The sequence below is a fragment of the Mycetomoellerius zeteki genome, unplaced genomic scaffold (assembly GCF_001594055.1).
Source record: "Mycetomoellerius zeteki isolate Tzet28-1 unplaced genomic scaffold, Tzet1.0 scaffold470, whole genome shotgun sequence".
Taxonomy (NCBI): Eukaryota; Metazoa; Arthropoda; class Insecta; order Hymenoptera; family Formicidae; genus Mycetomoellerius; species Mycetomoellerius zeteki.
In genome coordinates, this window is record NW_017257469.1 from 174,808 (window position 1) to 195,265 (window position 20,458).

Sequence of the window (20,458 nt, forward strand, 5' to 3'; positions counted from 1 at the left end):
TCTTGTATATACTTACACATATATACTATCTCACTCTATAATCTTAATTAGAATTAATTAGAGTGAGACAGTATAACCCAATAAACGAGAATGGATTGAAATGGATTGAAATGGATTCAGATTTTCAGAAATATGAATTCACGAATATTAAAATGAATGCTTTTCAAATCCTGAATGCATTTTTATTCATTTATAGGAATTGCATGGAGCATATCTCTATGCCTTTTAATCTAAAAATAATATCAGCAATTCTGTGCATTGTGAATGCATGTTTAATTCAAAATTTTGAATAGGAAATACAATTTTTCAATCCAATTGCATCCAATTGAATCTAATTGAATCCAATTAAATCCAAAAAAGTATTCGCTATTTAAAATACGTATTCGGATAGAAAAAATTTCAATCCATTTTAATCCATTCCCGTTTACTGGGAAGTCAGAGTGAGATAATGCATACAAATACAACTAGGGAAACTGCAGTTATGTATATAGTTACGTATATATCTTTCTCTCTCGTAGGATTTTAACAAAATCGCTCGTGACCGAGCTTCGTTACAGTGCTTTTATAGTAAGCCTGCAGATATATGTATACATAACGTAAGAGCAGAAAATTTGGCGGCAATCTGAGCGTGGCTAGGGAACGCACACGCACCGCTCTGCACCGCTCTAGCGCGAGGGAGAGAGGTCGATAGAGCGAATCGAGAGGAAAAGAGAGAAAAAGAAAGACGGAGATAGAAAACGCTTGTGAAAGAACGACCGTGAGGATCGGCAAAGTTGTCGGAGCGGTTACCAGCACGGCGGTCGACCGAGCCAGTCGACCTGCTGGGAGTGCTGGGGCCGCCGGCCAATCAGCCAAGCCAACCAGGCCCAGCCATCAGCCGCGTTGCGCTGCGCTGCGCGCTGCGCTTCGTTATTTCGCGCTGCGCTCGGCCGAAGCCGAGCAGCCAGCACTGCCTAGCAGTCACTGGTACTACTGCCACTACTGACAGTCAGTGCGCGACGAACCTTCGTTGCGTGTTTCCGCGTTCGACGTCTCGCCAATGTTTGGAAATAAAAAAAAACTTACAAAGAAATAGAAAGAACAAAGATGAAAAAAAGAGGATGATCACGACGCGAGGAGGCTATGGACCACGATGCATCGGAAACCCCGGCGAGATCGCGTACCTTCTCTACTCACTGATACCCACCCGCTCACCGTACGTGCTCCATAGCCTCAAGTCGGCGATTCAGGCGATTGTCAGGTGCGCGTTCCGTATCTCTCGGCTCTCCATCAGCCGTATGCGTGCTACTCTCTGTTCGCTGCTCCAGTTTATGAGTATGTGTTGTGCGCGATGTGACTCGAGTGTATTGCACCATGCGATGTACGAGAATTTTTGCGTGTGAAAAAGAATAAGAGACATTTGTACGAAGCGAATAAGAGAGTGTAAAAAAGAAGGAAAGTGAGAGAGAGAGAGAGAGAGAGAGAGAGAGAGAGAGAGAAAGAGAGAAGCGACATGGCGCCCCCCGACAGATCGCCTCGCCCTAGCTCCGGTCTCAGCCTCTCCGTGCTAGGTAAGTAACTTTAATTTACTCTTTGCATTGTTTATTCTTCGTGTTTTCTTCATGACATTTACTCGCTATTTTTCTTTCAACATAGTCGCAAAATTATTCGCGTTGATCGACTTTCCGAAGATAAAATTATTTTAGAAAGTAACGTTTCCTGCAGGTACATTTAACTTGTGTGAACCGATTAAAATTTATCCGTTCAAAATACGTATAGAATTGCAACAGATTTTACATTCTAGTCTTGCACTTGTGTATTCTAGAAATTGCAAGTTTTCATTTTCTACTCTCTCGTAGTATTTTCGACTAGATATCGTGTGACAGCTCTAATAAAGTAAATGAAACTATAATAAATAAACCTTTCTGCTAGTATATATGTTATCTTTAGAGTTAATTAACGAGATGCATCAGTGGTATTATTGATATTCTCTACATTCCCAACAAAATTCATTATCGAGAGAGAGAGAGAGAGAGAGAGAGAGAGAGAGAGAGAGAGAGAGAGAGAAGAGAGAGAGAGAGAGAGAGAGAAGGAGAGAGAATCTACTCATTGTGCACGGTTCAATCGCGTTGATTCTCTGGCACTTAAATCGCGTGCTGTCACACATTAATTATTAGAGACGCGATTAAACTTTACATGAAACTTTCTTAAACACGCATGCTATGGTTCTGATAACAATATTATGTAAGAAGATTGAATTAACGTTTTTTATATGAAAATCATTAAACTTTTTATATGTAACAAAGTATATACGTAGAATGTTAAAGTAATCTCTCTAGGAAGGACAGTAGTATCTTAAAAAATAATTTAACAGTGTAAGTTTAATTTATGTAAGTCTAATAATCCATTGTCAAGCGTTGGTACGTCTCATCTTGTTATAGAATAATATTATAGTAATCTTGAATTTTAGCTAAACGCCACAAGATTCAACTTGATGATGAATAAAGTGCAAATTAAAACTGTGGAAAATTGACGTGTGTTATCACACTTGTATTTTTAAATATTTTAAATACATGTTTGAATATTTAACTCTCTCGAACACTCTTCCGTTTTCATGTTTGTTTATATGTATATACATACACATATTATATATGTGTATATTTGCCTGTAGTGAACTGGTTTTTATTGGAATAAATTATTTCGAAATGTAAATCATGTTTGTCACCATATGCCGCGCTTAGAAGTTTCTACAATAAAATTCAATCGAAAATGAGTCAGATCGATATCAACTTGATTTCGGAGAAATCAAAGATAGATTAAATGTGATCTGTTATAAAAGATATGTTGAATTAAATTAAAAGTACGCAAGTATCTATGAATGTAAGAAGATGTAAATATTGCATATTGTACACAGATATGAATGAATATTTTACGTGAAATCAAGAATTTATTACGTCGAAAATTTAAAATATAGAATGTAGAATAGTATAACGTTTATATAAAGTTTATAAAATAGAATAGAATAGAATATATATAATTTAGAATTTCAAGTCTTAAAATTGACGCATTTATATCTATGTTATTACGATACAATTCTAATGACTATAGTGATACTGATTGACAGTTTTTGAAAAGAAAACTTTTCCAAAAGAAAAAGAAAAATGACATGTACGCGATTAAATTGAAAATATTGCATAATAGTAATATAAGATGAAATTTTTATTGCGTTGCCCATTCGAAATAATTATTTTCTTCTTGATTATCGGGCATTATCGGGTTTGACACGATGCAATTACTCTGAGAGGGAGAAGAAAGGTAGAAAGGGAAAATGCTTTGCTCGATATTCACTTAGCTGTGTTTAGCCGGTTGTGTTAGACCACACAGAGGCACGCGTCGATGGTCGACTCGCAGATAAGACGCCGCTACTATCGGAAGACGGAATTAACTTTAGAGCGAAGCCAAGAAAAGCCTTCTTGAGATTCGACATGCTTTCGGTTTATCCGATATCGCTTTGACGCCGCATCGGAATCGTTATTGCACTTCACTTTATTTACACTCTGCAGGAACAATTTTTACGATTCTTTTAAATATGATAGAATAAAAAATAGATGATATTTTAACTTTGAAATACAACTTGATGTGTATCGCGAACAGACGGATTTATTAACTATGAAGCAAATGCACGCACTGAAATTTCATTTTTTTAATAATTTGGTCCAATATAGATATCGTGAAAGAAGAACTTTTTTACACAAGTTGACAATTACATTACGTATTACTTTCGTTATTTGAATGATTGTACACAGAGAGAAAAATGTTAACAAATGTTATAATTGGCAACCTAAAATGGTTCAAGTGACTATAATTTTATAGTCATTTGAACCATTTTTATGTTAATTTCAACTATTTTATGGTTATAACAACTATAATTATAGTCATTTTAGGTTGCCAATTATAACATTTGTTGCTGGAACTATATATATAGTTACTGTTATTATTATTATAGTAGTAATAATCATAATTATAGTAATATATCATTATAGTTACAAATACCAAACATTTTTCTCTCTGTGTATAAGAGAGAGAGAATATCCTCTCGACAGATCAAAGAATTTAATTAAAATAAAGCTATTAAGAAGATACTAATTTGTAAATTAAACTTATAAATATGTAACAAGAAGGATAAACAATAAATCTAATAAAGCTTGGTATGATAATTTTATTACTCGTATGCAAAATTAATCCTTAGAAGACATTTCTCGCGCAATTCAAACGCATGTTTGTTGAATATGGAAAACCGTAAGTTATATATTCACTAATGTCCCACGACAACTTGCAATACATCGTTACGAAATGCACACACCTGTAACGCGCACCTTGCCCTGAATACAACAGCGTCTAACTTTCTCTATCACTTGCATCTAAAACTTACTCATCTACATATCTCACATCGAATATATTTACAAATTTTAATTATTTCAATGTAAATCTCTGTAATATATATATATATACACTGTAAAAAATAAAATGTTAATTTTAACTTAAAAACGTATAATAGACTTTCTGAAATATGCAAAAATATTAAAATTAAAAAGTTAATTTTAACATTTTTGCATGTCTATGTATCAGAAAGTCCACTATACGTCTTTAAGTTAAAATTAACATTTTATTTTTCTACAGTATATTTAAATAAATTATAAATATTGATGCACATACATGAATGTATCAATATATAATATGATGATACAGTGCATTTTAAAAATTACGGTATATTTTTTTTAAATACGTGTACGTGTTGTGTGTTATTATATCTATTTCAAACATATTTTATATTATAATGAAAACCACGATCATATACATCGATAACACATTGAGTAAGTAGGTCAGTTGAAATAGTTCGTTCGAGAGGTGTACCTCAAGAATCAATATGGCTTGTGAAAAAGGGATTCGAACTTACTAACGCTCCAACATGACTTGTACTTATAATTGTACATACATGCTCTCGTCACGCATTACATCCTTGCAAACGCATATACCTGTTTTACGCACTTCGTGAAGATGTAGATAAAGAGAACGAGGGTTTTTTCAACCTGTAATTTTGAACATCAGGGCAAACATAGAACATCCAATTATGTAGCCAAGTTATTTCTTCATAACTTCATGACGAATTATCTTTCGAGATAAAGATTCTTAATAATCCGTGAGTGAATCCATCATTTGAATTTTACATACGCGCGAAATAAGTCTTGAAAGAGGTATACACGCAGTGATCTCATGGCGTTAATTGTGTGACTCACTTTCTCGTCGCATCGAAAACTTTACTTTCTGGACCGATCAGAAATTAAAAAAATGTCTTTTCTTTTAACATATACAAATCTCTTACGTAATATGTATTTTATATAACATAGATCTTTCTATATGTGTAAAGAAGGATATTGAACATGTGATGTTATCCAAATTATTATCAAATTACATTATTATACCAAACATCCCTTAAATCTTTCTAGAAAAATCTAATTTAAAAATATTCTTAAAAATAAAGGCTGAATCAATAGACTTATAATTCATTGATAAGTAATTAAAAATTTATTTTTAATCTGTGACAAGTAAAATTTTTCTTTAGTATAATTATATTTACGAAATATTGTGACGGAGTATTGCAAATTTATACATGCTGTGGGCGGTTGTCTCGTAAGTGAGAAATACGTAGAATAGCGAGGCGGCGACCAGCAGTCTTACGATCAATGGATCGTGTCGCGTCTGGCTATCCATTCTAAGAATCAAGAACCTGTATAACCACTGTATCCATAGATGTATATATATATATATTTATATATATTGATATTTACTTATTGATCTTTTATACCGAAAGAAATTAAACATTATTACAATTTATTTAAAATTTTGATCTGTTCCTTACTCAAATTCCGCGTTGAGCAGAATTGTGTCAATTGTGTGAACCGTGAAAGGAGAAAGTGGAGCACAATCACATATGTTGCACAACGACACATTTCCCAACATATGTGATAAAAGAAATGATAATGATACTGAGCTTATATTTGGTAATAGATAGATTTAAAAATTGAAACAAATATTATTCATACGTTTTAAGAATGCGATCTTCCTTAAAATAATACAGATACCGATACGGATAGACATTCGCTCTTTTGTTAACCTATTTATTAAAATGATATTATCGGAGTTTAGAATATTACTTTTGAGAAACAAGTACGTAATCATATCAAAATAATCCGAAATAATCTAGCTCCCCAATTGGAATAAAAGAATTGGCAGTGGAAGCTGTGTCATTATATTACAGCTAATGTAGCATTAGCTGAGTCATAAAAGAAAGAGGTTTTACAAATTAATGGCATACAAAAGTAGTCAGCAAACAGCGATCGAAATTAACAATGATTTAATCTGTTCAAATATATTCAGTAGACATGGTTAAGATGATTTCACAGTGCGTTCAGAAATTTTCCTTCCTTAAAGTTAAAGCTAATGAAAAGAATTTATAAAAAGATAATAATATAGGATCAAGTATAATTATTGCATTTTATTACCTAATGATTTTATTCAACTTGCAAGCTTCGTGATTTGTTTGTTGCGAAAATCACATTTATTTAGAAATTGCATTTGAGGCGGGTCTACATACGTAAGACAACGCTGTTATCTAAATTAATATTTGCGTCCGTATTCGTGGAGGCCACGTGCAAACGTTAAATGTATAAATATTTATAAACGAGACGACAGATAAGCTTGAAAATTTGTTGAAGCTATATTATGTTATTTGAGAAAAGAGAAGAGAGAATCTCGCGTCTATAAAGAAAAGAATAATTTTAGCGCAGTTATATGTAAAGTTTCGCGTTACAAAATACATTGATAATTATAAAAGCAAGATGTTACATTGTGTCGCAATTTTCTGATATAAAAAAGAACACGACAAAATGATAAGCACAAGTATTTTTTTCTTTATTTATTTAGTCTATCATGAGGCATGAAATCCATAGATTTCTGTTATCTAATATATCTTGTTAGTATATCTTATCAGCGACGGCGTCGTCGTAACTATGAACCATACTATGTTTCGTTGAAACAATCAGATATAAATTCCAATTTGATCAATGCCTTGCATCGAGATGAGAAATTAAAAATAATCCAGTAAACTTGATCCAACAAACTTTGATCAATTTTTCCATTGCGTTAATTTCATTAAATTTTTCGATTTTTACTTTTTCTTTGGTCTAGACTTGACCTGACTTATATAGGTGCATAAATGCAAAGTAACGTACAATTACGTTCGTTTATGTTAATTTTAAATTTTACAACGTTGTTGAACGTTTATAATCTACTTTTAAGAAACGTTACGATTTATTGTTAGTAGTATCGCGATTTTCGTAGCCTCCCGGTATATCGAAGCTACCGACAGGATTTAAATACGACAGGACTGTAGGCGAGCACCTCGGTAGAGTAACTTTCTCTCACTTTTCTGAGCACCGAATAACGATTAATACACGTGACTCGTCCAAACCGAAACGACGACCAGATATAACTACCATTCTCCATTCGGTGGCCTCCATCTTTTATCGTGCTTATATTTATTATTCAAATTTATTAGTCTCGTTTCCTGTTTTCCGTTTTATCTTTTAATTTTTTAAATCGAGATACCTTGCATTTTTCCCAGTATCATTGAAAATGAAACAGACATTTCAAATTCATTGAAATATTATCGGAAGAAAATAAGGGAGTAAATAAGCTAAAATGTATTATTAATTAATAAATTATATTTTTTTTGTTTTGTAAATTTAAATATGAGTTAATACAGAAAAAAGCAAAGATGGCATGAATTTTAAATTACGCTGAAATTATTATTTTTGTTAAACGGGAAAACAATGGTTTATGGTTCAATATATTGAATCGGGTCATATATATGGGAACGTGTGAAGAACGGAAGTGAAGATGGAGAAGCTGACCAGCAGATCAGTCAACAGGTGGTCTCTGGTTGGTCTGGACGTCGTTTTGGTTCGTTCCACTTGGTTTTCCCGCTTGGCGAACGGGCTTCAATCGCCCCCGTTTTCGCTACATCGAGGTCGAGACGTGTCATGTTCGGTCGTCATTTTGAGAGAAACGGATGAATGAATTCTCATATAGACAATATTGTTCAACGCGATTGTATAAAGAACTTCGCCCATTTTCATAAAAGTTTTGGGCCATCCGCGTCCAGTCATTAATCATGTATAATTTTGTAGATAATAATAGTATATATAGTATTCAAGAAAAAAAATAAGTTTAGATCTTCAAACCTCCGTTGAAAATAGTTCTGGCCTTCTATGTCATTTTATTTGTTCGATGGCTCATCATTCGAGCTGTCCAACACGACAAATACGTCATTGCTCGAAGGTATCCGTATGTCATTAGAAAGATATTTAGCGTATCCTATAGATATCAGAAGATCGACATAATATGAGCATAGCAGCCTACAGTACGAGCATCATTCTTACACACACATGTGCAGTAATATTCTTTAATAGCATCTCTTCATTCACTATTATGTTCTGCTAATGAAGAGATAGTATCGTGTCTTATTAACATGTCTGGACTATATACGAGCTTTAAAAAATATTAGATTAACAATATCGATATTATAATTGGCGAGATCATCAGCTCCTATATCGCGGCTTAGACGCAAAAAAAATCTTTAGAATAGGGTAATAATAAAAACAAGAATTTTGAGAGTCACGTTCAAATGTAGAATAAAAAATCTTAAGTGATTGAAAACATCGTGAAAGCGATAACAAAATGAAGACATCCAGAATGAACAATACAGAACTGTTTTCGGCGGAGGTTTGAAGATCTAAACTTACTTTTTTTCTTGAATACTACCTTTATTATCCACAAAATTATATATGATTGATGACTGGTCGCGGATGGTCCAAAGTGGGCGAAGTTCTTTTCGTGCACCCTGGTGAAAATTTTTCTCAGAATTTTTCATATAATTTTTCAAAATTTCTATATAATTTTTGTAACTTTTTCATATTTTTCATACGAATTGGAACACTTCTCAGAAAATCTACATCTTTTCTCAGAATTTTTCATATATGTTACTTATGAAATATCGTCAGATATAATTTTTTAAAGTTTTTGTAAGTATAATTTCTGATGAAAATGTTATAAAATCTAAAGAATTAAAAAATATTTTTCAAAAATTATGGAATGAGAAATTTCAGAATATTTCAGAATTCTTGTATGAAAAATTCTGAGAGAAGATGTAAACTTTCCGAATATTTCTGAGTATTTCTGAAAAATGTTCCAATTCGTATAAAAATTATAAGAAAAATTTTCACCAGGGCAGACTCTTAAGAATATTTGATGACACGAGATGGCCGTACAAATGGCTCTGCCGTATTAAATATTTACGATCATTTTATTGTTGTTCCGCAGAATTGTCGATCGTGAGAGATCGCGTTTCACTGGCGTTTGCAAAACGAATCGATCCAGTTTAACGATAATGCGATACCAAAAGGAAGCAACTTTTTACGCTTGATTTAAAGTTACCGGTTTCTTTTTATTTAAACTGATTGTGAAATAATCGATTAAGCACAGCTGTATTAATGAGAGAAAAATAATGTATATACTACGTTGATATTTAAAACTAAACTAGTAGAAATAAAGAAATATAATATTTAAAGCTATATATAAGTAAAATAAAAGAATAATATATATTATGTCACATACACGAGGGGATGTGTGGCGTATAAGAAAATTTAAACATAAATAATTAATTTATCTAATAATAATTAATAAAATTAATAAAATATAAATAATCTCGTGTTGCAAAGTGCGAGTCAATCTAACTGATTGGATATCGCGAAACGATCCTATTCGTTAGATGTCGATTGGAATCTATCGACTCGGGATGCGAGAACGACGTGAGACGAAGCACAATGTGATAGTGGAAACTGGATCCTACGACTGAGATGTGTGAGTCAGTAAAGTCTTCCGATGTGAAAACGAGAAGCGAGGTCTCTGCGACGCGCACCACGCGCATCAGACTCGCAAGTGCGTTGACCCAGCTTACGGTAACCCAGGCGATCCTCCGCGCCGCTCCGCGCCGCGCCGCGCCGCGCCGCGCTGAGTTGCACCTGCCTCACGCGGAGTTACCGGCACGAGAGGTCGTGCGACTTCCTTCTTTTCTCCTCTCATCTTCTTTCCCATTTCCCTGTTTGCCGCAAACTTTATCCGTCGAAGGGATTAATTTAATTTTTATACATTTATATCTCTTTTCGTCCTCCTCCGCCGTATTCTTCGGATGTCTACCGCATCTTCGTTTTTGACAAGTACATTGATGCGCGTATCTCCCCTATGCGCTTTTCCGCATTCGGCCAGCTCTTTCCAGATTAATTGATGCTTGATCGCAAGCACGATCTAATACAAATTACCATATTTTTTATGGTTGTCCCAAAATATAATTATAAAATTATAGTCACTTGAACCATTTTTATGGTAATTTCAACTATTTTGTGGTTATAACAACTATAATTATAGTCATTTTAGGTTGTCAATTATAACATTTGTTGCTGGAACTATATATATAGTTACTGTTATTATTATTATAGTAGTAATAATCATAATTATAATAATATATAATTATAGTTACAAATACCAAACATTTTTCTCTCTGTGTGCTTACGATATCTCTGAAAAATATGAATTATGTAAATTTGTTGTTTGAATCTCGAGGGCCCATATATTTTATTTTATTGAATACTGAATATATTCAGCGAAACGCAAGTACATGCAAAGAAATTCTCGCGTCTTTAAGTCTTAACCGAGTGAATATAATATCGTCTATGAAGCAGTTAAAAAAGGTCACGATCGAGAAGAGCGCACGCGCGAAATTTCTTGACCTTACTTTCTACAATAGAATGTTTCATTACATACAATGGTATATCGGATTCGCGTTACTCGATTTATTTCCCCGTGATCAACGAGCATCGTTGCTACGTGAGAGAACGTGTCTTTCTTCACTAACCGACATACTAAATTTTATTCGATTTATTCACAACGTATGAGCCTACTGTTGAATCTGCGAATAGCCATTGGCCTTTAAAGTCGAACATTGACTTTGACTCGCGCAAGATGTTTTGTCGAAATTACATTTCAACTTTTCGCTATCGAACGTATTCTTGTTTCTTATACTTTACACTTATTTTTTTATGTCTCGATATCTTGAACGATGGAAGCTCTGAATTGGTTTATTGAATAAAATACAATTCTACTATTTCCGAGAGAGAGAGAGAGAGAGAGAGAGAGAGAGAATTATCAAGAAATGAAATAATACTCTTTGCAGACTTGGCGCAGATACGAGCGTTGGTCGAATCGACGGGGATGCTGGGTGGATCTACGTGCCCATCCTGTGAAATGCCGTTCGACAAGGGCAAAAAGCGTCGCTTGATTGATTCCTGCGGTCATGAACGCTGCTACTCCTGTCTATTTCGCAGCGAGGTCTGTCCACTTTGTTTGCGTGGCTACGAACATAATGACGACGACGACGACGACGGATTGGAAGAACTATCTCTTAGGAACGTTTCCTCGGTTCCGCTGTCCACCTTTGCGCCTACGGATGGTTGGCTCGATGAGTCATCGACGGTGAATTCCCTCTGCGGTAGCCCCAGGTTACGCACCAAGATCACCACGAGAGCTAATCTGCCATCGCAAGTTATACACGTAAGCCTTTTGTCGCGGGGGAAAGATGAAATAACGTTGAATTGTTGCTTTTCCTTCTCTTCAATGTATTATATTCTTAAACGTGTGAAACAATGTTGTACGTTTGTAGTATGTCCTTGTGGAAAGAAACAACAAATGCAAAAAGAAGAAGCAATTTTTCCACATTATTTTCTTATTCATTATACTGATCGCATAAATCCACGCAATAGAATCTCGCGTAATCTTGCTCATCTATTTGTTACTTTTTCAGCAGCGAGGCGAGGCAGAAAATCTCTCGTTGATAACAGTAGCCAAGAACTTGAAAAGCAAGGCTTCGCCACTTCCAGTTTCTTCTGTTTTTCAAGATCGACAAAAATTCAAAATGTCGCAAAGTACGTCGAAACATACAATCAAATCTAGTTCTTGTATCAAAATGCAACGAAGATTAAAAACGTAAAATCAATACCGTAGGTTGTCCCACGCCACCAAATCAGCGAAGAAGATTTTTCCTCAACCCAAAAGTGCTCAGAAGTTCCTTTGCTGTCCAGAGATCTTCGAGACATACGGCATCCTCACCCGAACCGATCATAAATGATAATCCTTCCGCTTTATCAGGTACTTTTTTTTCTTACTATTAAATCAACTCTGTACGTTTGTTCTGCTCTTCTCTCAAAGAGAAAATTTCGCGACTCGAGTCGTGTAAAATATCTTGATAATACCAAAATTGCACGCACACATATAGTTTGGACTTCGTCCATGGAAGGAAAAGCGAGATGGCCCGGCGTTGTTTTGGGAAAAATCAAGTCTCTTTGGAGCAGTAGTCAAGGCACGGCTAACGACGGGTTAAATCAGCTCATCAGTTCGACAAATAGAATTGCAGGCAGGAAGAGTTTTTAAAATTCGATGTTGTATCGCTACGTTTGAGATGCTTGGACTTTAATTGCGAATGAGTATAAAGGAATAAAAACTGTCACGCGCGCGAGCATAAGTTCGCATCTTTTGTACGACATTCCCTGTACTGAGAAAAACTAATTCTAACGTAATTTGTAATTATCCTTATAACATTACTATTTTTTATTTTATTATACGGATTGCTTTCATTAGAATTGTGCCGAGTTATGTACTCTTATTCTTTTTTAATCGAAAAACAAATAATTATATTACATTTTTTATAAATGCGTACCCGCATTTTCTATTGTTATTACTGATTTCCAAATTAAATTGGCATTTGTTCAAATTTATTAAAATCGTTTATCAAATCGTTCATTTTATAATAAGTATTGTTAGATAGATTGAAAACTTCTGAATAGATTCAAATCGATAAGATATATGATATATCTCAATGGATATGCTATCCTTAAAATTTTTCGTTATTTGTATTGTCGATAATTAATATGCTTGGATCTCTAGCATTTTATTTCTCATTTTTGCAGAGTGTTCAATATGTTGCATCATAAACGATACGTTTAGACGGACGGAATAAAAATTCACCAACATACAACGTTTACAAGTGATACCGCACAACTGACGTTTGCGACATTGCAACTTTTGATAGTAGTTTACTTCAACTTAAAATGACATTTCAAACGATAATATATCCGCCTAAGCGTGTCTTACAATTAGTATAGTGTGATTTTCGTTTTGCCCGTGAATTATTTAACTTTTAGATACACCGCACGAAGCACTTTTGCAGTCTCGGTCAGCACTATCTGGATTCGTAGATTCTATGCCAGTCTTTTTATATTTATATGGTATATCGCTAATTAACTTTTCTCTTTCGCAGACGATGAGGGTGGTTGCGTGAAACCGTTATCTTCGAAAACCAGGAAATCATCACAATCGGATTTGTACATGAGATTGGGTCTGCTATTGGGATCCAATCGAGCAAACGCGAGCGTGGAATCAAGCGCGTGTCCTTCGCGAACTCCGATTCAAGGGCACGATAGCTCTGCGGCCTCCTTCAGTAGCCTGACCAGCTTCGAAACGCAAACATTGGCATCAACGAATACGAGCCCAGTGTCGACTTTGACGGGCACGTCGAGTGAAGCGGAGGCCGCGGCGGCACTGCGATGTCCTGTCAAGCCGAAGACCAAGGTCAAGGGAAAGACTAAATCCTGCAGAGACTGCGATAGTGCTGGTAGCCTGGCATCCATTTCCACATCGTTATCCGCATCGACGTCAATGTCCATGTCTATGTCCGTATCAGTATCAGGCCTCTCGAACGGTAGCTCCAGTCCACTCGTGCCTAGAAGACATTCTGTCAACGCCACACAAGTTGGTCAAACTGACGAGCTCGGCCAATTGAAAAACAGACGATCTTGTGTCCGAAGATCGGGGAGAACCGGCAACGCTAAAGGTTCAATGGATGCGAAATGTAATATTTATTCTTTATCCGCTCGAATCTAAATCAATACAACATATTCGCGAATGCATATATGATGAAGATCCATATATCTGTTCATTTTAGTACGTTTCGTTCAGCATCATAGTTCAACGCAGTTAAACCTGAAGCCATTATTCTTCGAGGTGCCTTTATTAGAAGAAGACCCACTTTTCGCAGGACGACAGTGGTTGTTACAAGAATTAGAATCCGTGATCAATGGCTCCAGTCCTGGCATTTTGATTTCTGGATCGCCAGGCACGGGAAAAACTGCACTCGTCTTGCAATTAGTGGAACATAGTTGTTTCGGAAGAAGGAGAGAACAGCCAAGATCTGCGGAAGTGAGTGAGGAATGCGACGAGAGAGAGAAACAGAATACTAACGCTACTCTACGAGCTAATATTCGGCATACTAACGAAAAGGTGCGATTACCAGTGTTTATTACAACTTCGAACTTTATAGAAAAGATGCGAATCAGTTATATCAAATTATAGGTGCGCGAATTAGCATCGCACGTTGTGGCTTATCACTTTTGTCAAGCCGACAATAACAGTACCTGCCTAGTCCCAGATTTAATTCATTCGTTAGCGGCACAACTTTGCCAGGCTCCTCAATTGATCTCATATAGGGAATACCTCTTGTCCGAGCCCCATCTTCAAGGCTCTTTGTCACAAAGGGAATGTACAGTTGACCCAGATCTCGCGCTTTCGAGAGGTATTATTGAACCGCTTTTGACTCTGAAGAAAGCCAACAGATTGCCAGCTTCGAATATGGTAGGTAAACAAAATAGCTACAATTGTTTTTTCACTGACGAGTAAACATAATTTTTTATTAACATAAGCTCGATAAGTGTACTATGTCGCGGACATTGTTCGACATATTTTTTTTCCAGGTAATATTGATTGATGCCTTTTGTGAAGCGGAGTATCACAGACCGGACCGAGGTGACACTATAGCTTCTTTCTTAACGAGGCATGCACCTAACATTCCTAGTTGGTTAAAAATCGTTTGTACGGTCAGGACACAGTTGCTGGATTGCGCAAAGCAATTACCATATACAAGAATCTCGTTAGACAAGACTACGAATAATGCGATCAGTAACAGCATCGCGAAGGATTTGTCTGATTACGTCGGTTATAGATTAGCGCAAAGTCCTTCCATACAATCGAATGTAACTGCGTCGGTAAACGGCAAGGCAGAATCATCGTGCAGTGCGAATCAGACAAGATTTTCTTCACACTTGCTCGCTCTAGCCAGAGGTAGTTTTCTCTTCGCTAAGCTGACGCTCGATCTTATCGAGAGCGGACATTTAGTTGCTAAATCTGCGAGTTATAAGGTACGTACAATCATATTTTTCATCTCTATTTTAACTATATATAATCGCAATTATACCGCCGCTATTATCTTGGCGGTATTATAAACAGAATTGAATTTATAGCAAGATCCTTAACCCCTTAGGTATTACCAGTTTCTCTCGCGCAGATCTTTCAATTACATTTTAACTTGAGATTCCCTACGGCAGCATCATTCGACAAAGTACAACCTCTTCTGGCTGTTTGTCTGGCAGCTCTATACCCACTGACTCTACCTGAAATTTTCTATTCCATCAATTCACTAAATATAGATCATTTTATTTCATGGGATGATTTTTTACAGAGATTTAAGGTAAATATATTAAATAATTTAATATATAGTGCTATAACTGTGTGTTGTATGTGTGTATATGTGTATGTGCTTCATAATGGATTATTTTTAAACGAATATAATTTTCTAACTCTTTTTTTCTCTCTCTGTTTTTTTTGCTGACGGTACAAAAACAATGTAAGTTGCAAAAATAATATAATTTAATAACGGTAATATATACAATTATATACAATAACAAATACAATTAGGATTTATTAAAAATATTTAAACAAATAAACGTGCACGCGAATTATTTTATCTTGAATTGATAAATGTCCTTACATATTACTTGTAGACACATGATTACTTGTTAATATACATGTATATGTATAATGTGAAAATTACAAATTATGCACAATATATGTTATATAAATGTTATATCAACTCTCGTGTATTCATCAACTTAAATATAAATCAACTTAAATAACTTAGATGTCATTTTTCTTTATTAGATGCTCTCTGGCTTTCTTGTGAAACGCTTGGACAATACATACATGTTTTTCCATCCATCGTTCAGGGAGTGGTTGATGAGAAGAGATGAGGGAGAATCAACAAAATTTCTGTGTGACTACAGACTTGGTCATGCGGCAATAGCATTCAGACTATCTCGCCTTCAAGCGCCATTGGATGGTGACAAAGCTTTAGAACTAGGTCATCATGTGTTAAAGGCACACGTTTATAGAGGTGTAGCTCCATGCTGGCCTTCGCGCGATTTACAAGTATGTTTACAATCAACACAAGATACTTAAGTAGCACACAGCGTTTACCAAAGCGCTAAAAAAAGTGCATATAATCGCATAGCGTTTACCAAAGCACTAAAAAAGTGCATATAATCGCTTTTTTAGCGCTTTGTAAGCGCTGCTGTGTTACTTGGGTAGTAATCGAGGATAATGTAACTTAATTGAGCTCGATTCATTCTCAGGCAATTTGGCTGACTTTTTCGACCGAATGCATCTCCTCGGCATTGTGCACACTTCGAAACATTTATAGCCCAAATGTGAAGGTATCGCGATTGCTCTTGCTGGCAGGTGCATCACCGAATCACATTACCGAGTATTTAGGTAACGCACCGGCTCTGTGCATGTACGCGCATGAAGGTTCCGTTGAGATGGTGTCTCTTCTTCTGGAGTTTGGTGCCGACGTCGAATTGACCAACAGCCAAGGTTGTACCGCGCTATCGCTTGCGGCTGCCCGGGGACATTGCGACGTTGTCAGAAGGTATGTGTGTATATGTATGTGTATATATAATATATTGTTCAAATATATGTATATATACATATACAATTGAACAATAGGCCTGTTCTTTTTGGCTGAACTTATGCACCAGTTCATCTTTTTTCCTCTTCTTTCCTCCTGGAGAAAAAAGGAAAAAAGACGAACTGATGCAAAAGTTCAGCCAAAAAGAACAGGCCTAATGTGATTGTTTATTTATTGTTATATTTGTACTTAACAGATTGGCCGCCGCTGGAGCCTCATTAGGGCATGTAGATATGGCTGGTCAATGTTCTTTGGTGCATGCGGCAAGACACGGAAGATTATCCGTGGTTGGATATCTTCTTGCTTGCGACTGGATATCAACCAGTGACAGTAAAGCAGAAAGCGGCGTTTTAGAAATAAGTAGAGAAGAAGCCGCCCAACAAGCCGTTGTCGCAGCTGCGTCACAAGGTCATGAAGCGGTTGTAGAGTATCTTTTGGATATGGCAGAGGTGATCATAGATCGTCCCGATACATTGATAGGCGAGACCGCTCTAACGATCTCCGCTGCAAACGGTTCGACTGCGACGGTTTCTGCACTTTTAGCTCGCGGTGTCAATCCTCTAGTTGTGAATACGAAAGGCCTTTCTCCTCTCATGCTCGCCGCCAGGGAGGGACATTGGGGTACTGCTGAACGACTTTTACAAGGTTCGTTTTTCCCTTTTTCAACATAATTTGAGATCGTCATCAAATTATTATGTATTCAATTGTGTCAGTTATGTATAAGAACAGTTATATGATTATTACATTATTTCGTAGGAAATTTGTCCAGCAGTATGGATACAGTATCGGACGAAACTATATCGCTTCTAGAGCAACGTGATCTTGCTGGTCGTACTGCTTTAATGTTGGCCGCATGCGAAGGTCACATTAATCTACTTGAGCTATTCCTTGACAAAGGATCAATTTTAAAAACGAAAGACAAGGAGGGACTCACCGCTCTTAGTTGGGCTTGCGTTAGGGGACGCATAACTGCCGTACAAATGTTGCTCGATCGCGGCTCTGATGTCAATACAAGTGACAACTCTGGTAGAACTCCTTTGGATTTAGCTGCATTCCAGGTAAATCTTTCTCTTGTATGCACAATTCATGTTATCGTGTATTATTTTCGCGATCTGATGTTTATCAAAATATATACAGGGTAATCCAAAGCTAGTACAGCTGTTACTTGAGAAGGGAGCCGCGGTGGAACATGTTGATCTCCACGGTATGCGACCTCTAGACCGAGCAATCGGATGTCGCAATATACCAGTAGTTCAATGCTTCTTGCGTCGTGGTGCTAAACTAGGTCCCGCTACATGGGCCATGGCAGCAGGAAAACCAGACGTCTTAATAATTCTGCTAAATAAACTTTTGGAAGATGGCAATGTTTTATATCGAAAGAATAGGCTGAAAGAAGCATCGCATCGATACGCATATGCTCTTAGAAAATTCCCAACTTCGCCAGAAGAAGATTGCCAAGGACAAGAACAAAGTCATATGATGCTTCAAACTTTTACACAACTTCATATGAACTTTCTTCTGAATCTAAGTCGATGCAAACGCAAGATGAACGTTAGTGATCTAGTTTTTTTAGATGTTACTTAGATCTAATTGTTCACAATGACAAATTTATGCTACTTTTACTAACGATAATGTGATTCTTTGATAGGAATGTACTGAAGCTATTGAACTCGCTAACGAAGCCCTTAGCATCCGACCCATTTCTTATGAAGCGTTCTACGCTAGAGCTAAAGCGCGTATAGACCTAGGCATGTTCGAAGATGCTCTATTAGACGTTCAGGAAGCTCTTCAAAACGCACCAGTTCACAATAGACAAGATCGTAGAGTGCTTGCAACTTTGAAAGATGAGATTGTCTGTCGAATGAATGATGCTGGGACCAACAAAGAACATGACGATTATATCGCTAAATCTCGTCTTCGAGCATCAGTGAATACTCTTACTGAATTGTAATGATATTTGATTAGAGAACAGTCAAATAAATTATAATTATACTTATTCAATTTAAACATAGTAATAATAATGATAATTTACAACAATGTTATCATGATTCATGACACGAAGGCCGGATTTAGAAAACGGCAACAAACTTTACTCAAGTTTGAATCTTCCTAAAGTAGTTTAACAACTATATCGAAATTCAACAAGATGCTAATACTAAAAAAAGATAAGCAATATTAAGAATATAATTATTGAATGATTCGCGCGATATTAACCTCTTCGCGCTGGCATTGACGCCATATGACGTCCAGAAAAAGTCGTACCCCAATGGGCATTGACGCCATATGGCGTCAAAACGCTTTTTCTTCGAAATGAATGAACGAATTTGATTCAAACTAAGTATATAAGGGTTTTTGGGGTCGCTGATTCCGATTTTGAAATAAAAAATATAAAATTCAAAATGGCGAATCCAATTTGGTGGACTGAAATAAAAAAAATCTTAATTCTTATCAGAACGTTTTGAAAATTGGCTTTCGAGGGTTTTCAAGGATGCTGATTTCGATTCTGAAGTCAGAATTGTAAAATTCAAAATGGCGGATCCAATATGGCGGATCTCAATTTGAAAAAATTCATATTGTTAATAAAATGTTTTGAAATTTGGCCATTTTGAATTTCTCAATTTTGATTTCAAAATCGGAATCAGCGCCCTAAAAAATCCACCAAGTGCGAAAAAAAATTCAAAACTTTTCTGCCCACCGGGGCACAAATTGTGGAAATAAACGTGCCAGCGAAGGAGTTAATAAATATTTATAACTCTCTTTTTAATTATTGATGTTTTGCAATGTTTTAATACACACGAGCGTGTATAACGATTTTTTTATATGTCTTATATATTTATGTATATGTATATATGTATGTATACATATATACAAATATATATACATGTGATCTTTTGTTATTCCAGAATATTGTAGTAATTGGTTTTAGATCAGTCTAATTTAAACTATTTAATTGTGTTCTTATCAGAGTATTTTATATTTTTATAAATGGAATCATAGCACAATACGCATATATATGTATATACATTGTATATACATATATATATATTCATTAATGTATTAAATGCATAATTATGAATCAAATACGTTATACATTTTTCATTTTTCGTATATATAATCACAGAAATTTTTACTCCGGACAAAAAATCAAGTTCGTTTCTATAAGACAAGAAAAAGATCCTCATTTTGATGTTTAATCTCGTAACAATATTTATTATGCTTGCATCTTGCCAAACATGTATGAAATGATGATAACCGTATTAACAGAATAGATACATATCCAACCAATTTAAAATCAATTTTTCCTTAGCGTATATTCTCGTTAGACATTAGGCCTGTTCTTTTTGGCTGAACTTTTGCACCTTTCCTCCTGGAAAGAAAAGGAAGAAAGATGAACTGGTGCAAAAGTTCAGCCAAAAAGAACAGGCCTTATCTTTAAATATTTAAATGTTATAG

General features: G+C 35.6%; 1 protein-coding gene across 1 annotated transcript; it reads left to right on the plus strand.

Moving 5' to 3' along the window:
* Nucleotides 1–940: 940 nt before the first annotated feature.
* On the plus strand, nt 941–19,728 carry rols (zinc-RING finger and ankyrin repeat domain-containing protein rolling pebbles). Its single transcript, XM_018455080.1, has 15 exons — nt 941–1,550; nt 11,330–11,706; nt 11,960–12,077; nt 12,157–12,300; nt 13,469–14,059; nt 14,153–14,487; nt 14,560–14,838; nt 14,958–15,401; nt 15,524–15,730; nt 16,201–16,467; nt 16,671–16,966; nt 17,202–17,650; nt 17,762–18,063; nt 18,143–18,556; nt 18,654–19,728. The coding sequence occupies exons 1-15, from the start codon at nt 1,493–1,495 to the stop codon at nt 18,954–18,956; spliced, it is 4,584 nt and encodes a 1,527-aa protein (XP_018310582.1). The 5' UTR covers nt 941–1,492; the 3' UTR covers nt 18,957–19,728.
* Nucleotides 19,729–20,458: the final 730 nt, after the last annotated feature.